Source organism: Apteryx mantelli, chromosome 2 (assembly GCF_036417845.1).
Source record: "Apteryx mantelli isolate bAptMan1 chromosome 2, bAptMan1.hap1, whole genome shotgun sequence".
Lineage (NCBI taxonomy): Eukaryota > Metazoa > Chordata > Aves > Apterygiformes > Apterygidae > Apteryx > Apteryx mantelli.
In genome coordinates, this window is record NC_089979.1 from 93035940 (window position 1) to 93054639 (window position 18700).

Here is an 18700-nt window from a genome sequence, read left to right on the forward strand (position 1 = left end):
CAGATGGCCTCTGGAAGACTAATATGAATGTTCAAGTCTTTTAAGGGCATTAGACATACATTGGTTTCCAGTTCTCTCTAACAAATACTCTTTCCTTGCTTGCTGCCCTTTCATTTATGAGAATTCCCCAATGGAAGCATCTGTTGCATATAAACCTTTCCCCACACACACCCTGAGATACACTTCCTTTAACCTTAGGGGCTCTTAACATGCTGATGACGCTAAGGGTTTTTCCTTACATTCTGGCTGAAAGCAGGAAGACCAAATTACCTGAGCAGTTTACGTATTCTTCCCGTGAGTATGGAAAATGCCATACTCAGTTCAGTCAGCTGTGTCATTTCACTCATCTTTTCTCCAATGGCAGTAAGCATCAGTTCATCTGCAGCTGTAAGTCTCCGCACATTGAATGTTCGTGCTGGCAAGGTCAAGGACATCAGCAGAGGGAAGCGGATGCTGTTGAAGAGTATTTCCAAGTGCTCTATTTCCAAGCGAACATTGTGAACCACTTCCAGCTTGCGCAGCAAAGAGGGATCCGTGAGTCTGATGATGCAGAAAAACTTCTGCAAAGCCAGGTTGTCGGCTCTGAAGGCCACACAGTGGATCTTCAGTGGACAAGAGCACTTCCTTAATAGGGCCTGCACTACCAGTTCATAGTTCTGCTCTGTAACAAACAAACAAGTCAATTAGCACATCAATACTCATTTCCAAGGCACCTGGATTACACTGCATCCATTGCAGGTGGACCAGCAGTTCTAAACAGAGCTTAGAGAGCAGCTGTGTCCTCGCCCACCTGCCCATTGGCTTCTTGCACTCACAGAACTGAACTTCAACATCTTTTATACCTGTCAGATCCACCACTTTCAACCTTTTCATATAGGGAGAAGGATGATTCAGCACATATAGTCTCTAAGCCCTGTCAGACAGCTTTCCAAGCACACCGAGCATGTTCTGTGGCTCAGGTCTTCCTGGTAGTCAACGGTTCTTCCCAAAAGTTTTCCCATGTTAAAGTCAACAAACGGCCAGTTCTCTACCAAGTCATGAATCACTTCCCCTTGTTCCAGTAAATAGCTGGCTTTGAAAAGAAGAGGAAAAAGATTATGGGCAACACTGCCGAGACTCTTCCTAGCAAACTCTGCATTTGACACAAACGCTTCAGCACTAATGAATCAGAGCGACTTTATTGTTGCTTTGGACTCCTTGCTGTCATGGAGGCAGACTTCTGGATTTAGCTAAAGATCTTAGTTGTGTATCACCTTCTATTTTTATCTGCAGCTGCTGTTTGTTACTAAAGGTAGTTGCTTCAGGAAGGTAAAATGCAGTCACATGCTGATCCTCTTTCTATTTTGGTGCTAGACAGTGATTCTGCAGCAGTAACTTGTATGAAAGCTTTATCCAGGGAGCATTTATTCATTTAAACCTTTATACTTACTTAAAACAAAGCTAACTCAGCTGAGTACAGATCACTGTCCATCAGGAATAGTAAGATCAGGGCAGCACATACATATGAAAGTATTTTTGTATCTATCTATCTATCTATCTGCCTTATGCCATACAAAAAGGCATTCAGGGTTCCAACTTTTAAACAAATAACATGATTTGTATTCCACTTTCTTTCATGAAATAGGATTTGCTAAGATGAACCAAACAAAATTATTTCCTGGGGATTTACATATGGATTTCAATGGGAAAGATTTCTCAGATTTAGCATAGAACCTCTCATCAAAACCACAGTCACAAAGAGAGACTGCTGTGCTACAATCACGGAGCTACAAATCTCTCTCAATTTTGCATTTTCTACTCTGCTCAGTAAGGGATGCCTGAGCACAGTGGCTCCAGTGGAAAAGACAAAAGACTCCAGAACAGCTCAGAGCCTTGGTGGCCAGGGCACCAGTCTGTGATGGGAGACTCAGCTTTCTCAGTTTCCAGGCAAGCATCCTATTGCTGAGTCACGTCTCGAGCAACAGCTGGCCGTTCCTTACTACTGCTTGAGAAATCATGGTTTCATTGTGACACAAAATGGGAAAATATTTGAAATCTAACAACTTTTCAGGCCAAGAGAAAGACCTCTCACACCCAGCTGTAGCAAAAGCAAACTAGGCTTCTTTCCTCAAACCTTGCACTTCCCCATCAAGGGAAGCACTATTGGGCAAATCCCTTATGGTGTCATCCCCTGCGTTCTGCTGGGCCATTCAACTGCTGGGACAGAACATAGCTTGGAGTTACTTGGAACAGACAGCCTTACTTTGGGATTTTGGTATATATACTGGTTTATCTTCCATTATCTGTTGACTGAACACTAGCTAGACAATCCTGTAAACATCTTTTTTTCCTCCGTCATTCAGAATAACACTCAAAAATAATAATGTTAAATAGCTTCTAAGTGTTTGCGCTCCGAACTCACATCCTCCATTCCTTCTCTTCCCCTGGCTGCTGTCCTGTTCACCCTCCACCTTCTGCTCCTTTAGGCTTCCCACCTCCCAGCAGCCACTGGTACAAGGATTCTGGGATAAGCAGCCAGGCTGGACAAACTGCCTCTCTGTCCTGAGCTGGCCTTGTTCATACACAGAGCAGCTCTTGTCAGCTTTACTGACCTGAGCTCTGTGTCATGCCTCACCTTATTGCTGGAAACAGTCAACATGGAAGATTAAACTCCTGCTGAGAAACACATCAGGATATCACATCACCGTGCTGAGTTGAAAAATGAAGTTGCAGAGGATAATTGTTAGAGAATATTGAACTGAAGCTGTCTAGAATTAATTGCTTAGCATAACTTGCTTAGCATTAGTAGCTAAATTTGCTGAAGCCTTAGGCCTCAGGCTGTGAACTTTTACTTAGATAAGTAAAAGGGGGCCCCAGAGCCAGTTCAAGCTGGAGAGATAAAGAAGTTACATGGACAGCAGGAGTAGCCAACCTTGAAGATAAGAAGCAGCCTGCCTAGAGACAATGAAGGGGCCCAAGGAAGAAGGGGAAGAACCGAGACCTAACTGTTACTATTGGTCCAAACTATCGCTTAAGGGGTGGGGAATTTAGATTGTAAGGGTATAATCGCCCAGGGATTTCTTTGTTCGGGGTCCCTCTTTGGAGGCACCCAGCTCGAGCTGTAATTACCGCACGTGTATCATTAAATTTTATTTCTCTCCAATCTGACTTCGAACTTCTGCCTCAGCAGGAACCTAGGGTCAGACCCTGTTATGGAGGCCGGCGAGCCTCATTTTCCATAACAATAATAACAAATGTAAGAGTAAGAAGTATTTCATTTATTGTTTCATTTAAAAAAGAATTACGAAAAAGTTTGAAGTAAAAAGTCAAACTGTCTTCCCAAGCAAATGAGCAATCATGTTTTCATATATAAAAACGGTTACAAATATTTATTTCAGTTTTTTACCTCTATAAATGTTGCCTTATTCTAATAACAATCCAGGTTATACTACAGCAGTTTATCTTGAACTTTTAGAATGATTAGAAGACACTAGGTAAGTAAATCATAAATTGTGCACTTATCTTAATATCTGGCCATTTAAATTTTGAAAGGCAATAAAACTATATTTACAAAAATGTCAAGCAATTTGTACATTTTTCTTTTTATATAGAAATCAGTTATTTAATGCTGTTTTCAACATTTACAAAATTGCACAAAATATAGCAAATCTACACCATCATCTGCTATATATGAACTGGAGGTTAAAATAGAGAAAAAATGCTTAACACCTAGACAAGTTCTATCTATTTCATCTTAGAGTCTTTTTATTAAAATCAGTGATGCCTTTCATCTATTTGAAGGCAAAATTAAGCTGATAAAAACAAAAAAAACCTCTGCAAAAATAAAAAGCTTCCTCAGAATGACAGACAATAATAAAGATGTCCCTTCTTTGGTCATTTAAAAATATTTAGGGTTTCTTTTGCTGTTGATAAAATACTCCACAATGGATTCACTTCAAAATAATTAAATCGGTGAAGTGTGGCAGGGCTTTTTCACAGCAAAGCAGAAGTAGGAAAAGGAGGGTCAGCACCACTTGAAAAAAGTCTTCATTGTCATGTGAATCAGAGCTGTCAAAACAATTATTATATTAAGCATTTAGTATCTTATTTAATATTTAAAAATACATGGCAAATCACTTAAAAAATTTTAACTAGTGTTCATGATAATCTAGCATTCAAGGTGTACTGATTTTGTACTCAAATGTGGCAATAAATATTAAATTCATTTTAAACAGAATAAAACAATTTTTCAGTTACTACAAAATACATCATAACAGAGTTAAAAAGTGTTCATCAAGTGGACTCTAATATGTTTCTAACCTATAAAAACCGTGAATTTGAAATGAAAGTATTTCATGACAAAATAGGTGGTTTTCAAGTTACTTTGGGTTACACTAGCACTGAGAATCTCAGAACTGTCATTCTAAATGTATCAAGAAACTCTCACTGAAATGGATTCAACTCTGAAGAGAAGAATTTCACTTTTACAATCCATTACAGAAGGAATATGTCTATCAGTTGCTATGGAAGCACTCCTGGGTTAGATCAATGCGAGATGGGGGCAGGAGAGAATATAGGTAATTCATTACTTTTGTACAAATCTTGCTATTTTATAGGGTTTATATTCAACATTCATTGGCATAGTCATGCAAAAACAGAATTCAGAGGTTCGGGTTTAAGGTGCAGGTCTGGCATAGTTGATGGAAAAAAATAGAAAGGGCTGATCCATTAAAAATGAAAGGAGGAGAAGAAAGGATTATAAAACTATTTAACAAATAATGAATGAAGTTCATTCTAGAGTCACTATAGAAGATACTGAGATCAACAGCTTTACAGAGAGTTTAGGGAAAGGATGGCATGACAAACTGATATTTTTGGAATTTTTCTGCCCAAAAAACTCTGATGCTATCAACATTTTCTGGAAAATTTGCCTTGACACTTATCACCTATATTTTATTTGAAGTGTTACAGAAATGACCATCAAAATTCATTTCAAGAATTAATGAGATTCCTCACATGTTGAAAAGCCAGCTTTTGAACAAGATTATGTGGTTCTCAGGAAGGAAACATTCAGATAATTACGTTGAGTGAAATGGTATGACAGTGTTTTAAAATTCCCACAATAAAACCATTTTAAAACAGTGCCATTTCAAAACCTCTTTTTTTTTTTTGACAAAAATTTATGTTTTGAGTGAGGACGTTTTCCAGTTCAGTTTAAATTTCTTAATACTTTAAAAACAGTTTAAGCCTTAAATGATCAATGCATTTCCCTGCCTATGCAAGAAAATGCCATGGATTCTCTCTCTCAGCAGGCAACTACCTTTGCACAGACACAGACAGTGGCTGTAGCCCATCCTACATGAGATACCACCTAGAGTTGTCATTTTTGGGCCCTACAACCAGAAAGATGACCTTATCCTGAATTCTGTGTCAGCTCCCACAACTGAACAGCTCCTCTGGATGCTCTTGGCAGGTAGCGCAGAACCCTGACAGAAGGGCTGCTGACAGGCCTGGGAAGTGGGAGGGATGCAGCAGAGCAGTGGCAGAGGTGTTATTTGCCCCTCAACGGCAAGCACACCTCCCACCTGGACAACCCAGCCTTCCACATCACCCGAGCCTGGCAAACTTCTCCAGCTTCAGTCTGATCTAGTCCAACAGACTATTAAGTCAGAAGTGCACTTGCACTTTTTCTGCTTGATTATGCCTTCAGTACAAACATCTTTACTTAAAATGAAGTACTTTAAAGATCTGTCTGTACATAACTAATATGCGCGCACAACAGAGCACAGGTAAAAATGCCCTGCTCTGCTTTATATCGGAGAGGTGGTATAATCCATGCTATGACATCATTTCATGTCATTCTTATAAGCAGCTCCTAAAACAAGCTGCTGTGTGAGAGTGACAGTGGTCCAAGAAATACTGGGCATTCAGTGAAATAAGTGACTTTCACAAGGGTACACACAAGCTTTCCACCAGACTACACCTTACCAAAAATTTTACAGAGATGACTCAGTTAATGTTTAAAAAGCTTTTCCAATATTGTTAAAGCATACATGACAGCTTTAGGAAATTCTCCCATGTCACAATTCATTTGGTTATTTTAAAATTAACATGGCAGCCAGCAGACTTTTCCTTACTATTATGATTCCTCCATCATTCTAGCACTAACAGAGAAAAAGAGTTACTTAGTCATTTATGCCTTCAGTCAAACTACTGCTAAGACGCAGTACCTGAGAGGCTTCGTTCTGATGGCAAAGGGAGGGCAATATACTTAAAGGCAACATGACTGCTTAATGGGAATGACCTGAGCACATTAATGTAGAAAAAGCTCACAAGAATCTTTTTTGGTGTAGGCATGCATCATATAACCTTCCCTTGCTCATGGAGCGGTTATAAAAGCATTTCTAAGCACTCCCTTCCTCGCAGCCACAGGGCTGTGGCATCCTCTGGTGCCACCGGAGGAGTGTAATTGGTACCTCAGGACAGAAAGTCTCTTGACCAGGAAATTTCCCCATTTTCAGAAACATGCTCCTTTAACATAGTAGGAGAAGCAGAGAGATAAAAACATCTCAGCCAAAAAGCAGAGGCACTTTGAGGAAACACATAAACCTCAGTGTATGTAAAAGTCAACGCCAAGCTCTACACCACTGCCACCCCAAACTTACAGGACTGCTGTGAACTAACACACACAATGTATGCCACGCTTCGGCTGCAGTAACTCAAACGCAGTGGTTGTGATTTCACCGCTGGCTGGCTGGCCAGGAAAGTTAGTTTACATGCGTCACTGCTGATGCCTGGAATGAAGAAGGATCCCATAGAGCAATCTCTGGGTACAGACTGCACAGAGGACTACTTGAATAGAGTATCTCTGCCTTGGATCCATGTTGGCTGGCACATTAGCCCTCGTCTAATCCAAAATGAAGGGCTCCACTCCTTCTACTGCCAGGTATGTGCAACAGAGATCTACTGAAGCTTTTAATAAAAAACAAATCTTACAAGCTGGGAATAGCAATACTATTCTACCTACACATATGACTAATAAAGAGAAACTGTCTTAACACTGTGCCTTCCTATTCCCTTATAAAATAGTATTATTCTTTGTAATAGTAATGATTTCTTTTACTTTGCCTACTTCCTTGAATGGTTTAGAAATGCAGACCTTGGCCAGAGTCACATTTACATGCATGCAAACATGTACTATCTTGTGACTGCAGTGCACTCAGTTATTCAGAAATTCCAAAGCTGAGGTTGGCAGGATTGTATTTCTGGCTATCTAGCCAGACACATGCAGAGAAATGCTAGTATACACAGATGTATCAAACTGTAGTCAGAGGGCTGATGTCCGTTTTGACTCTAAATTCATAGGCTTGTAGGATCCAGGAGTCATATTATATCATCACATCATATACTTTATTTATCCTCACAGAGACTTGCAAGCTTCAGGGGACCCAAAACTGTGGGGATATAAAATGGGATTATACTGCCACCAAAGTCCTTGTGGTAACATAGATTTTTATTACAGACTAAATAGGCCTGTGCCTTACGTTAGAATTCATGCATTAGGGAATTAACTTTAAAGAGTTAATTGCTCTGACTGACTAGCACTCACTTTAGCAGCATTCAGTCTTTGACTTCCTATTTGTTTCAGCATTTTAATTAACATCCATTATGAACTGTCTTGTTAAAACCACTGGTACTTGCGTTAACATTGGAGTGTTTGTTGTGTTCTGATTAACTGAGAATCTCCTTGGAACCAAGTGACATTTAAGCTTTGGCCCGTTTGGGTGCACATCCCATTGGACGGTGTCCCATTTTGCTCTCTTTTGTAACTCTAAATATACCGGTGGTCCAGATATTCTTTACTTGCACACAAAGGCTATTTGAATGGTACATGTAGCTCCACAGGCAGAAATGCCTTGGCTCAAGTTCCAGGTTCTAGGAGGAGCTGGTCGAACAGAGAATAAATCCAGCACTGCTCTCTTCCTGACGACAAGCTGTAGCAGCTGTTAAGAAGCGACTGCCCATTTGGCATTCAGGGTTTTAATCAGCACTGCTGTTCTGTGTAGTCATGCGCTCCTATGTATTCATGTCTCTTGTAACTGGACACTTTCATAAATTCTCCTTCTTTGAAAAGTCTGTCTAGTAGCACACAGAGTGCAGTGCTGTCAGACAACTTCGTTTTAGCCAGGAGATGCACTATCTCAACACCTCTGCTAAACTGCAGTCAGCACCAAGATGCTTTATTCCTGTTATGTTGTCTCAACTGTTTAAACCAAACTCATGAGCTCAGACTCTGCCATCCTCACACTGGCCACACACTTCTGTCATGAGAAGTCTAACTGAAGTATATGACCGTTCCCAGGAAAAAAAAAAAAAAAACAGGGTGGCAGAATAGGGCCAATAAAATAACTTAAAAAGATAAATGTTAGCACTCATGTAATGAATTACACCAAGAATTAACGTAAGATATATTATGTTTTGTTACTCAAGCAACGTATCTTGTACTCAAGGAAGTCACTCAAAGCACAAAGGTAACTGAAGGTAGAAATTTGTATCAGTAAATTGTTTTAAGTAAGTTCAGGTAGACAGAAAAAAACCCCCCAAACATTTGACTGTCTTAGCTGGACTAAAATTTCCAATTTCTTCAAAACTAACTCTGAAAGAGGGGTTTTAAATCTATCAACAGTAGAAGCATAAAATACTTAAAGAAAGACTGGCTTTTTGCCAACAACACAGTACTTACAGCTGTAACATACTGGCTGTTGTACTTTGATCTGGGATTCTTCTCAAGGAGAACAGGAGACATGCACTGTGAGGAGTATTTGGAACTAGCACTTTTAACACCTTCATCCAAAAATGTCTCTGTAGGAAGATGGGACTCAGAATGGGCAGAAATGCTAAAACCACTCACACTTTCACCTGAGGTGCACTGAGATGATTCTGAACTCTCTGTGACTATAAGCAGAAAAAAGAGCACAAATAAATAAATAAATATGTGTAATGAAAAGGAAATGCATCGTAAATTAGCACAAACTACTTCAACACAACACAGGAAAGTAAACTCCCAGTTTCCAAAATCTTAAGACCCTTACTGTCCCAAACTGAACATAAACCTCCAAACACAATCTGACTGGAGGTCAATACCATAAAAGACAAAGTATTTGGACTTGCATTATTTACTCATTCAACACCACAGAACACCGATGAAACACTGTCGTTACAATGCATGTACTGCAAAAGCCAAATATGGAGGATAGTGATGGTTTTTGAAAGCAGGAGCGACATGGTGCCTCAGGAGTGACATGAGGATCATGGCAGCAACTCTGCCCATGTCTGAGCAACAGTGAGGCCTCTGGAGTGCACCAGGAGCTGTCTTTGTTGCTACTGCTACATGATATATAGTTAATTGGAGCAATGATATACCTTAAAATCAGAAATCATAATTCATTAACACATAGCTGTGCTATTCAGTGTCCCCAAATGCGTCCCTTGACGGATATATGCAGCAATCTGTTCAGATCTACCACGTGAAAAATATCCTTTTCAGCAAAAGGCTGAAATCCACTTACTCATTGAAGGCTGGCTTCCCGTTTCCTGCTCCAGTTCATCTTCCTCAACGCAGCTTCTAATATCACATGACCAGTGGTAGAAGGGTAGCCCTAGCAAGCCTGAATGAGATAGGCTGGAGCAGACATGCAGGTTCAGTGAACCTAGAATAGATGAAGATGACTGGCTGCTGGAAGATGATGTGCTGCTACTAGAGATAGTAGAATGCGGTCTCTTGAATGGTGTGGAATGGTCAAATGAGGACACTGCTATTGACACTCGAGATCTTGACTCTGTAAAAACAAGACATTTTGGTCATTATGGAAAAAGTGAAGGGAATGTTATCTTGAAAACAAGATCAGGAGCAACACTGAGAATTACGTTTGACCAAATATCACCTACTGCTCAAAGCAATCTTAATAAACTGAGATAAGTTCTTTTCAGTTCCAGGACTATCTTGCTACTCTTCTGACAAGGGAAGAAGAAATGCAGTGATATACCCTATTCTCAACTTTCTTGGAAAAGAAAGAAAGGATATGAAATAACTATTCAAAGTTGTCTTCTGACCAGACCCAGATGCAGAAAAACAAAGTGTCTGTATGGCATCATACCTGTTCCCTTCATGAGGTAGTCAATTGCTCGGTCGCTTATGGCTGCTTCGCTGGGTTTGATATCCATGAAAGGTTTATTGCCTATTCCCATGGATACCATCTCTTGTATTCGGAGTTCTAAAATGGAAGTTGTACATGCATAAATATTTGGCAGCTCTTTGAAGATTTACTGAAGAAATAGGATATCTTCATCTATCAGGTGCTTCCTGTAGTTACCAACTGAATGACTCCCTTCCAGACATTTATTAAGTAGAAAATAGCAAGACCAAGTGTTCCTGAACCTCACTGCTTTTTGTGTTATTTTCTTCAGGATTATAAAAGAGAATTCAGGGATGCTGCTCTCCCCTTCTCGCCCCCTCTCAGGCCCATACATACCAACACAATTGCATCTTTCCCAGTTACTTCACTCGTAATACAAACTTGCTTTGTCATCTCTTAACAAGCTAAAGACTTCTCTTAAAGGGAAACAATATAATGATTTTACCATTATAGCTTACTCAGTGTTCAAGACATTATGTTTCACCAATCAGCTAATTTGAACTTCAAAGCAGAAATCACCACCTTTAACTGAACAAAAGTAATAACCAAGAGTTAGGCTTGTACTAACAAGACTTATATTTCAGTATTTGCATTAGAACAACTACCAAGAGGTAGTGATATCTCTTGGGCACGACACAAGAGGTCCTCTACGGAAAACTGAGAGACATGCATGCCAACAAGCCTCTCAACTAAACCAAAGAAACATTTTGGTGCTGCCAAAAAGAGGGCAAGAGAAGATGGTGTTTATTTGCCCTCGATTCCTGCCTGGAGCAAGGTAAATGCAATCTTTTCTGAAATCCCTGCCAGAAGTAAGTAACAATGCACTTTCTGCTGAAGGCAGAGCCAAGGAAGAGATGGCACAGTCAAATGTGCAGGGTCAATGAAAAGCTGCAAGACCAGTGAGCCAGTAGGCAATTGCAGTTTCTGAAAATGGTGGAAAAGTTGTCAAGCAGATGCATCCAGCATGTATATACACTGTGAAGTGTGGGAGAACTGGAGAAGAACAGTACCAGTCTTAGGCAAGTAGACAATTTGGAGTGGGAGGCAGGGGAACATGAAGGGCTCCTAGAACTCCCTCTGGAAATCACAGGGAGATCAGAGGGGAGATCTGTTTAGAGACTTGAGCTGTGCATCAGAAAAAGACTGACCTGATGACTTTCAGCACAGAAGGTGTTAAACCAGAAAGATCCCTCCACTGATGTATCTCTACCTGGGGAGTGGAGACACTGCCAGCTTTTCTATCCCCTGTATTGCTATGAGGAATGTGACCTTAAAAGATTCCTAAGTGATCATAAAAGGACATTCTTTTTGGTTTGTGTCTTCCTCAAAATAACAATTTGTTCGTTCGTTCGTTCATTCATTCATTAAAAAAAAAAAAAAAAAAAAAAAAAAAAAGACCGAACCATGCCTCACAAGGATCACAAAAATCAGATCCCGCTCTGTGTGGAACGTTTCTGAGGACATACTGTGCTGACAAGGCTAGACAACTCATACAAATTAAATATTGCCCTGGATTATTTTCACGGAAGCATTTGTCACACAGGTTCAGCTCCTTAAGATCGTTTCTCAGCATTCTTTTCTGATTTTCTAAGTGAAGTATTTAACTGCTGATAAACAGTTTCTTTCCAGAAAAGAATGGAAATTATACTCTTTCTTAATGCTTATAAAGGAGGCCTAAAACTAAAGCAGCATTTTGTTTCCCATTTTCCTAACGAAAGGTTTTGTGTCTGAGGTGATGGAAGAGGAAAGAGTGAATTTTTGAAGTTCTGATTCTGCCTCATCTTTTTCTAAAAGACTGCAGAACAGACAGAATTGAGAATGAAGAAACTGAGAGGATTCTTATTTCTAAAATCATGGTGGCATTTCATGACATGCCTAAGATAACAGAAAACTGGTCTATTAAATCAAGGAACTGGTGGTACACTGTGGGGTCAGATAAGCACCAAAACTGAAGCAAGGAAGGTGGCAGGAGAGTGAAGAAGCAGCTGTTGGGCCAGGAGGCTCCCTTTTCCTTTCCATACAAAGGAGTATTAAATCAATATGATTATCTTGCCTAACCTCAATCTCAAATTTGATAAACATTTAAAATCTCTGCCCTTCAGTTAACAGGAGGAAGTGTCTACCTTTCATATGTGAGACTGTCAATAATCAGGAAAGAACAAGCCCTCACATGATAAGATATTTCTAAAGTTCAGGTGCTTTCCTAACTTTTGCCAGTCTGAACATCTCTCCAAAAGAAGTCTTGATCAAATTACATAGAACCAAATAAAAGATAACAGTCCAATTTCTAGTCCTGCAGCTTACCTTTAACAAGCATCATTACTGGCTATGGCAATACTAAAACCAACCTTTTACTTTACACAGGTATCTGAAAGTAAACACCTTTACATATTTAAGCATGGCATTTTAAAATAAAATATCCCCCATACTTATGTAACTTAAGTAAAGGGTCCTACTAAAATTTCTGAAACTTCAGGAGAAAACTGTATTGAGCCGTAACTATTTTTGAATGCCATTTACTGTAGCTGTTTTCCAGTGTGCCTTGTTTAATCTGAAGATTGCTGTTGGCTTAAGATATATAAGATCTATTTCACCCTGTGAGAGGTTAGTCTGCCTACCTAGAACAAGAAGTTACCTGCTGAAACACCTTTACACATTTTGCATACCTCGATTGCTCAGAGCCTGTCTCCAAAGAATCCTTCCTATGATTTCAGTCCATGCAATTTTAATTTCTGCTGAGTTTGCTTGAAGGATGTATGTATCCTGGGGTCTTCTTCTGCTTCGAAACCAAATTTCAAACCTCAGACCACTATCTCCAACATTTTCCGTCATTCCAATCTCAGCAGTCTGAAAGATAAAAACAATTCAATGTTTATGACAAATAGAACAGACTAATTTCCTTATGTCATTCATTTCAATTGAAAAACCTGCTTGTCTTGATTTCTTGGCAATGAAGCTGTGAGTGCTTCCAGCTGACTTGCTTTCGCAAGTATCAGCAGTTTGCCTTACGTATGATCTCCTCCTAAAGAGTGTGAAAACACAGCAATGCTGCTACTAGAAGACAGCATGCATCCTTTAATGATCAGAGAATTGCAGTCAGTTAGTTAAACTGAGTCTGTAACACAGGATGTGGTATCTGAGTCACAATTCTACTTCTTCCAGTTGAAGACATATCAGCTGGCATAACACTTGCAAGATAAACTCCAGTTACAGCCCCAATTCACTACAGCAGTTTAAGCCTGCACTTAGTTATGCATATCTGTAAGACTGTTGGCAAACCAGGATCCACAAACAGTGGACATGACTGTATTCTTAATCCAAGTGACTGCAGATTAGGACTTTGTATATTCCCAAACACTCCTTGCTGTGCAAATAATAAGACACTTGAACATTTTGTGTGTTTTATACATTTACAACATAAAATAGGTAACAGAATATGCATATTTTGATTACTCAGGGCTTCTCCAAACTTTGAAAGAACAGCTTCTTTATTTTTTCCCTAGAACAATAATAACAAAAAATGACTTGTAATGCAATTTACAGCAGGATGCTAACTCCCTTCACTCAATACTGCTAAGGAAAACACAGTCCTGTTCGTGGCAGGCTCCTGAGAAAGGAGCATGGCACATTATACACATTTGCCTAACAAGACAACAGATTTAATTTACCTTGAATGACTGTTTGTACATATAGATGTCATATCCCCCATCAATCTTTTTTGTCTTGCTAAATAAGATAAGATCTTCAAAGAGGAAGACATGCCTCAAATATTTCTTCCTTCCACAGCAAACAATAAACTCTTCCTGACATCGTAGTTGCCCTTGCTCTTTCAAATTGACCTGTTGAGAGAAAATGACAATGTTTTGACAGAGAATGTGGTATTGATTTCACCAAGTGCAAGGAAGGAGGAGAAGATAGTATGTCTACCTCAGAGATGAAAATAAGCTGAGTTACAAGTAAACGTGGCATAACACTGTGGGGACACATTGCTCCGGATATTGATCCAGCACAGCTGCATTTGCACTGCTGATTAAAATAGAGTAATGTGAATGTGCTAGAACTGCTTTCAGATCTGATCAGATTATTGAAAAGTTCAGGTGTCCCTTCATCATGCTCACATGCAATTCGAGTCGTGCAGCCTGTCTTGGGGCTCTGCTACACGTCCTGCAAGCAGAAGCATTTTAGGATAGGCATTGACTTCCTTGCCACCACTTTTTTCTTAATTATGGTGTACAGCACTGAGCACTCTGGGCTTTTGACCCATGACTTGCAGTCATGCAGGCCCCAGAGCAGTACAAATCATAGGTGGTTCAACACTCCTTTCTGTGTTGCCTAGTCACAGGCTACCTTAGAGTAAAAAGTGCAGCAGAAAAGTCAAGCGAACGGCAAAGGAACAGTTGAAAAATGCTTACATCACATCCTTGAATGGCATCCATAGCAAGCAGGTCATTTCCATGGCGCAGCTGGAATTTCACCATCTCCTCAGCAGCCCTCAGGTCACTGAGTTCCTGCTCCTGGGTCTTCATACACTCCTTGATCATGTCCTTCAGTAGAAGTGCATACTTGCTCATTCTTTGAATGGGCTTCAGCAAATAGGAGGCCAAATCCATCTTATCACCCAGATTCTGTTGCTTGTTCTGCAGAAGTAATAGAAATGGGTAAGTACTGCTAAACTATGTTTCCTGAACAGCTTTAAAATCAGTAAGTGATGATCATGCAATTTACACGAAGTGAGAAACTAGACAGTAATTACTTTAAAGAATGCATTTCCATGGCTGGTTAGCAAGGCATCCGACTGTGGCTTGTTCTTGCTATATAAAGCATACATGCCAAATTGTTCTTCCTAAAAATGTGGAGAAGATATTGTTAGTCAGTTCCTTTCTGTCATTAGATTTTTTCCAGTTAAAAAAACCCAAGCAAATAAATCTGCAAAAAGATTCAGGGAATATGCAAAGCAGTCAGAGTTCACCTCAGCTTTCAGAAGCCTCCTTGTTAAGAACCTCACCAAAACTGATGCATTCCCCACTAATTCCAGTCAGCAGAAACCTATTAACTTTCTCAGACATCATGAAACAGTGTAGTACTCCAGAAGTACTGGAGAAGGCAATGGAGTGTATACCTAAGAGGAAAAATCTGAACTGGCCAAAAATTAAGCTGGATGGACAATAACCACATCATAGCAACTCACGCATTGTCAGTTGAAACATTCACTTAAACTCAGTGTTCACCAAAACTGGGTCACAGCCAAACCTCTGATGGAGAATTCTCTGCTATGCTTATTACTATATGGGGAAAACCTTGGGCTTATCGCAAGTCTTACACACTAATACTAGATGATTAGAAAGAGATATGGGGTGTGGAAAGGGCAAAAGATGGTGCACTGTTTGCCATCAAAAGGAAAACACAATGAGAGACTCCAATCAAACCAAACATGATGCTCAACAGGGGATGCAAACAATAACCACAACTCCATCTTCTTTGTCAGAGGGCCTTGCTCTTTTAGTTGCTTAAGCCATAACACCCTAATTGCTCCAGGCATTTCAGAAGCTGCTACAAATTGTATCATTGCATGGTAAACATGAAATAAATAGGAACTTGTGACTTCAGAAAAATAAAAAGCTTTTATGGGAGTTTAGTGCCAATTTCTGCAGATTCAGCAATAACTATCCACTTTCTCCAAAAAAAGAAAAAAAAATTTGGGGATGAGACGTGAGGGTAGGAGAGAGTGTTCAACATTTTGAGGCCAGCATTTCAGCAAGGCAGGAAGCATCCTGATACAAATCACCAAATTCTTGGCCATTTCACTCCTCTGTATAGCTGCCACTGGGCAGACACAGATATGAGAAGGACCAGCACTTCAACTAATCCATGTTCCTTTGCATGCCTGGTTCTGGTTCAAGTATGACTGCAATTCCTATTCAAGTTCTGTACCTGCTTAAAATAAGGTTATAATTCTCCTAATTCACCTTTTGCTCCAGAGTAAGCCAAAATCAAGATTGTACATAAGAAAGAAGAGTGACATGATATTTCAAACAGCAAAATGTTTAATACCTGATTTTACTTTCTCTAAGCGCCTTTGAATCACTTTTCATTTACTGAAAAATGTTTGTGCATAACAGTTAAGCCAAAAGGAAGCTGGAGACAGAATCATTTATCGCATATCCAAAAATCATAGGCAAGCTGTAAGGCCAGCTTTGTACAAGCTCCATCTTAAAACTACATGTATAAAATCCATATGCATATCATACCTGCCACACATACGCTACCTTTCCTACTAAAAATCTATTGCATTAAGCACACATCCAGAGCAGATGCATAAAAAGAAAATCCCCAACAATTTGATGCTTTACCTATTAGAAACAAGTAAACATGGTCAGGAGTTGCATTTAGCTCCCTTTTGAAAGGGGGAACCTGCACTCTTACACATGTAGTCCTCATTTGTCATGGCACAGCTTGAGAAATGTAATTCAGCCAATCCAACAGAGTTTGAAGTTAACTCAGAATGTCAGGCTTGAAGGACGTATCCTCCTTTGAGAACAAGACTTACATGTTTGAGAAAGCAGTGGCTGACACACAGTGGGAAATCTCGGCAGCGCTCCAGCTCTTTTAGGAAGTATTGGCAATGGAAATCATAGAGCTTCTCCAGGTTCCCAAAGATAGTGTTCCTCTTCCCGCGCAAATCCTGAGGTAAGTCAGTTCTTTCCATTTCTGGAAAATAGTTGTTGATGATATATCCTAAGGATCTAACATACTCCCTTTCTGTTGTGATCATCTCATCCATTATATGTTGTACTTTATTGCTGCAAGACAGAAACAACTACTTAAACACTGACAGGTTATTACAAGGTGTAATCCATTGATTACTGGTTTTGCTTGCACTTTTTATTCATCTCTACCCACTTTTGAAGAAAAAAGCACCCTTGTATTGGCTGCTCAGCCACGTAAGAGATCTCTTGTCTTGGGTTACTTCTGATTTCAATTACAACTTCATGATCTTCCTAAACGCAGCTGTTTTTCATGGACAAAACAGAGGACTGGAGCTGGTCCCGCGAAAACCAGTTATCAGAAAAAGGAAGAAAGCAAAAACGTTTGAGCCATGCTGAAGGTACTTTGTCATGTCAAAGACTCCATTATTGCATGTGCAAAGGTTTCTTCATTTTTTTCATTCTTCCATTTAAAACTGGAAACAGAGCAAAATTTCTGGGATGATAAACTAACCTGCAGTTGAATTCTCATGATTTTTCTTAAACAACATGTCCTCTGACAGGCTGTGAATTCCCTGAGAAAGTTGTTCTTAAGATTAAAGGACATGATCTTTCTCAAGCAAAGATATGACTTACCACTTCCAGCAAAACAATGCTTGGCTAAAGAGTGTGTAGGAGAAAGCGAAGCAAGGAAACAAGCAAAAGGAGAGGTGGTGGTGGAAAGGAGGGTGTGATTTTTGGTGTATACAGATATTTGACAAAACTGAAACAAAACCACATTTCATGGAGATTTTATATTTTCCTTGGAAAATGAAGTCAAGAAATAAAAATAAATAAAATTAAACTCATTTCCAATAAAACTTCTTTAACCTCATGGACTTCAGTTGCTGAAAACTGAAACTATTCTAAATCCCTGGTTATACAAACCAGAGAGAAAATATTTTAGTACTTTTGTAGGGTTTCTTCTTTCCTCATAATAACAATTCTTCAATGATTAAAATATACAGCAGTTTAGAAAGTCTTTTTTGGATAGTTAATAATACAGAAACATGTTTTAAAGAGAATAAATTATAAAATTACATTAAGTTATTAAATTGTATTAAATTATAAAGAGAATAAAAAACTATAAAGATATTAATTATAGCAAAAATTGCTGCTGACTAAACCTCTATTTTTCCCAACTACAGAATATTTACTGCAGTTTTAATACATGGTTGAGACAAGCAAGCAAAGACAGAAATATATATATTGTTAATGTATTTCATTTACAAATCTAAGCCTTAAAGAGATCAACTATCAATTTAATCGGTATTTTTTGTTCAAAAGGGGAAATATCTTTTTCAGTAGCTCTAGAAATGAATCTGAGACTTCACTCTCTGAACTTTTCATTTAGAATCTGAATTTGGATCTTATTTTTGGGGCTACGGCCTCAGCAAGACACCAAAAAACAAAATCCCACACCCAACAATCAGAACATTTCTGGGGATCAAACTGGGGTTCTAGCTGTAAATGCTAGTTCCTTGTACTATCTTACATTTCCACTATGCTTTTTATCTGTGGATGGAACTCTGCCCTATGGCCCTTAGTTCCTGCCTGTTTGAATGCTCCTGCATTTGAGCAGCAAGTGGCTCATCATTTGAGTGAAAACAATATGAAAGAGGAAAGCATGCTGTACAACATCTCTGAGCAGTAATGTATTACTAACAGCTGAAAAATGGGGCAACGCCAAAGTTTATTTATGGTGGGACGGCTGAATAGGCTTTTCCCTCCTCTGCTTTAGCATAAACGTTTCCCTCGTAATTTCAAGAAAGCCATTTAAGC

General features: G+C 39.3%; 1 protein-coding gene across 7 annotated transcripts in view; it reads right to left on the bottom strand.

Annotated features, from left to right (window-relative positions):
* Positions 1-562: 562 nt before the first annotated feature.
* Positions 563-18700, bottom strand: part of PLEKHG4B (pleckstrin homology and RhoGEF domain containing G4B) — a 65770-nt gene continuing 47632 nt past the window's right edge. For 3 of the 7 annotated variants that reach the window (XM_067291057.1, XM_067291053.1, XM_067291051.1), the window contains 9 exons: positions 16723-16975; positions 14929-15018; positions 14588-14812; positions 13844-14014; positions 12842-13022; positions 10137-10253; positions 9549-9818; positions 8723-8934; positions 563-661 (listed from right to left, as the gene is read on the bottom strand). In XM_067291057.1, the coding sequence (XP_067147158.1) occupies positions 641-661; positions 8723-8934; positions 9549-9818; positions 10137-10253; positions 12842-13022; positions 13844-14014; positions 14588-14812; positions 14929-15018; positions 16723-16975 (1540 nt within the window). In that variant the 3' untranslated portion in view covers positions 563-640. Of the gene's footprint in view, positions 662-3236; positions 4048-8722; positions 8935-9548; positions 9819-10136; positions 10254-12841; positions 13023-13843; positions 14015-14587; positions 14813-14928; positions 15019-16722; positions 16976-18700 lie in introns of those variants that run through there. The other 4 variants (XM_067291054.1, XM_067291055.1, XM_067291052.1 and 1 more) reach the window with 4 other exon arrangements.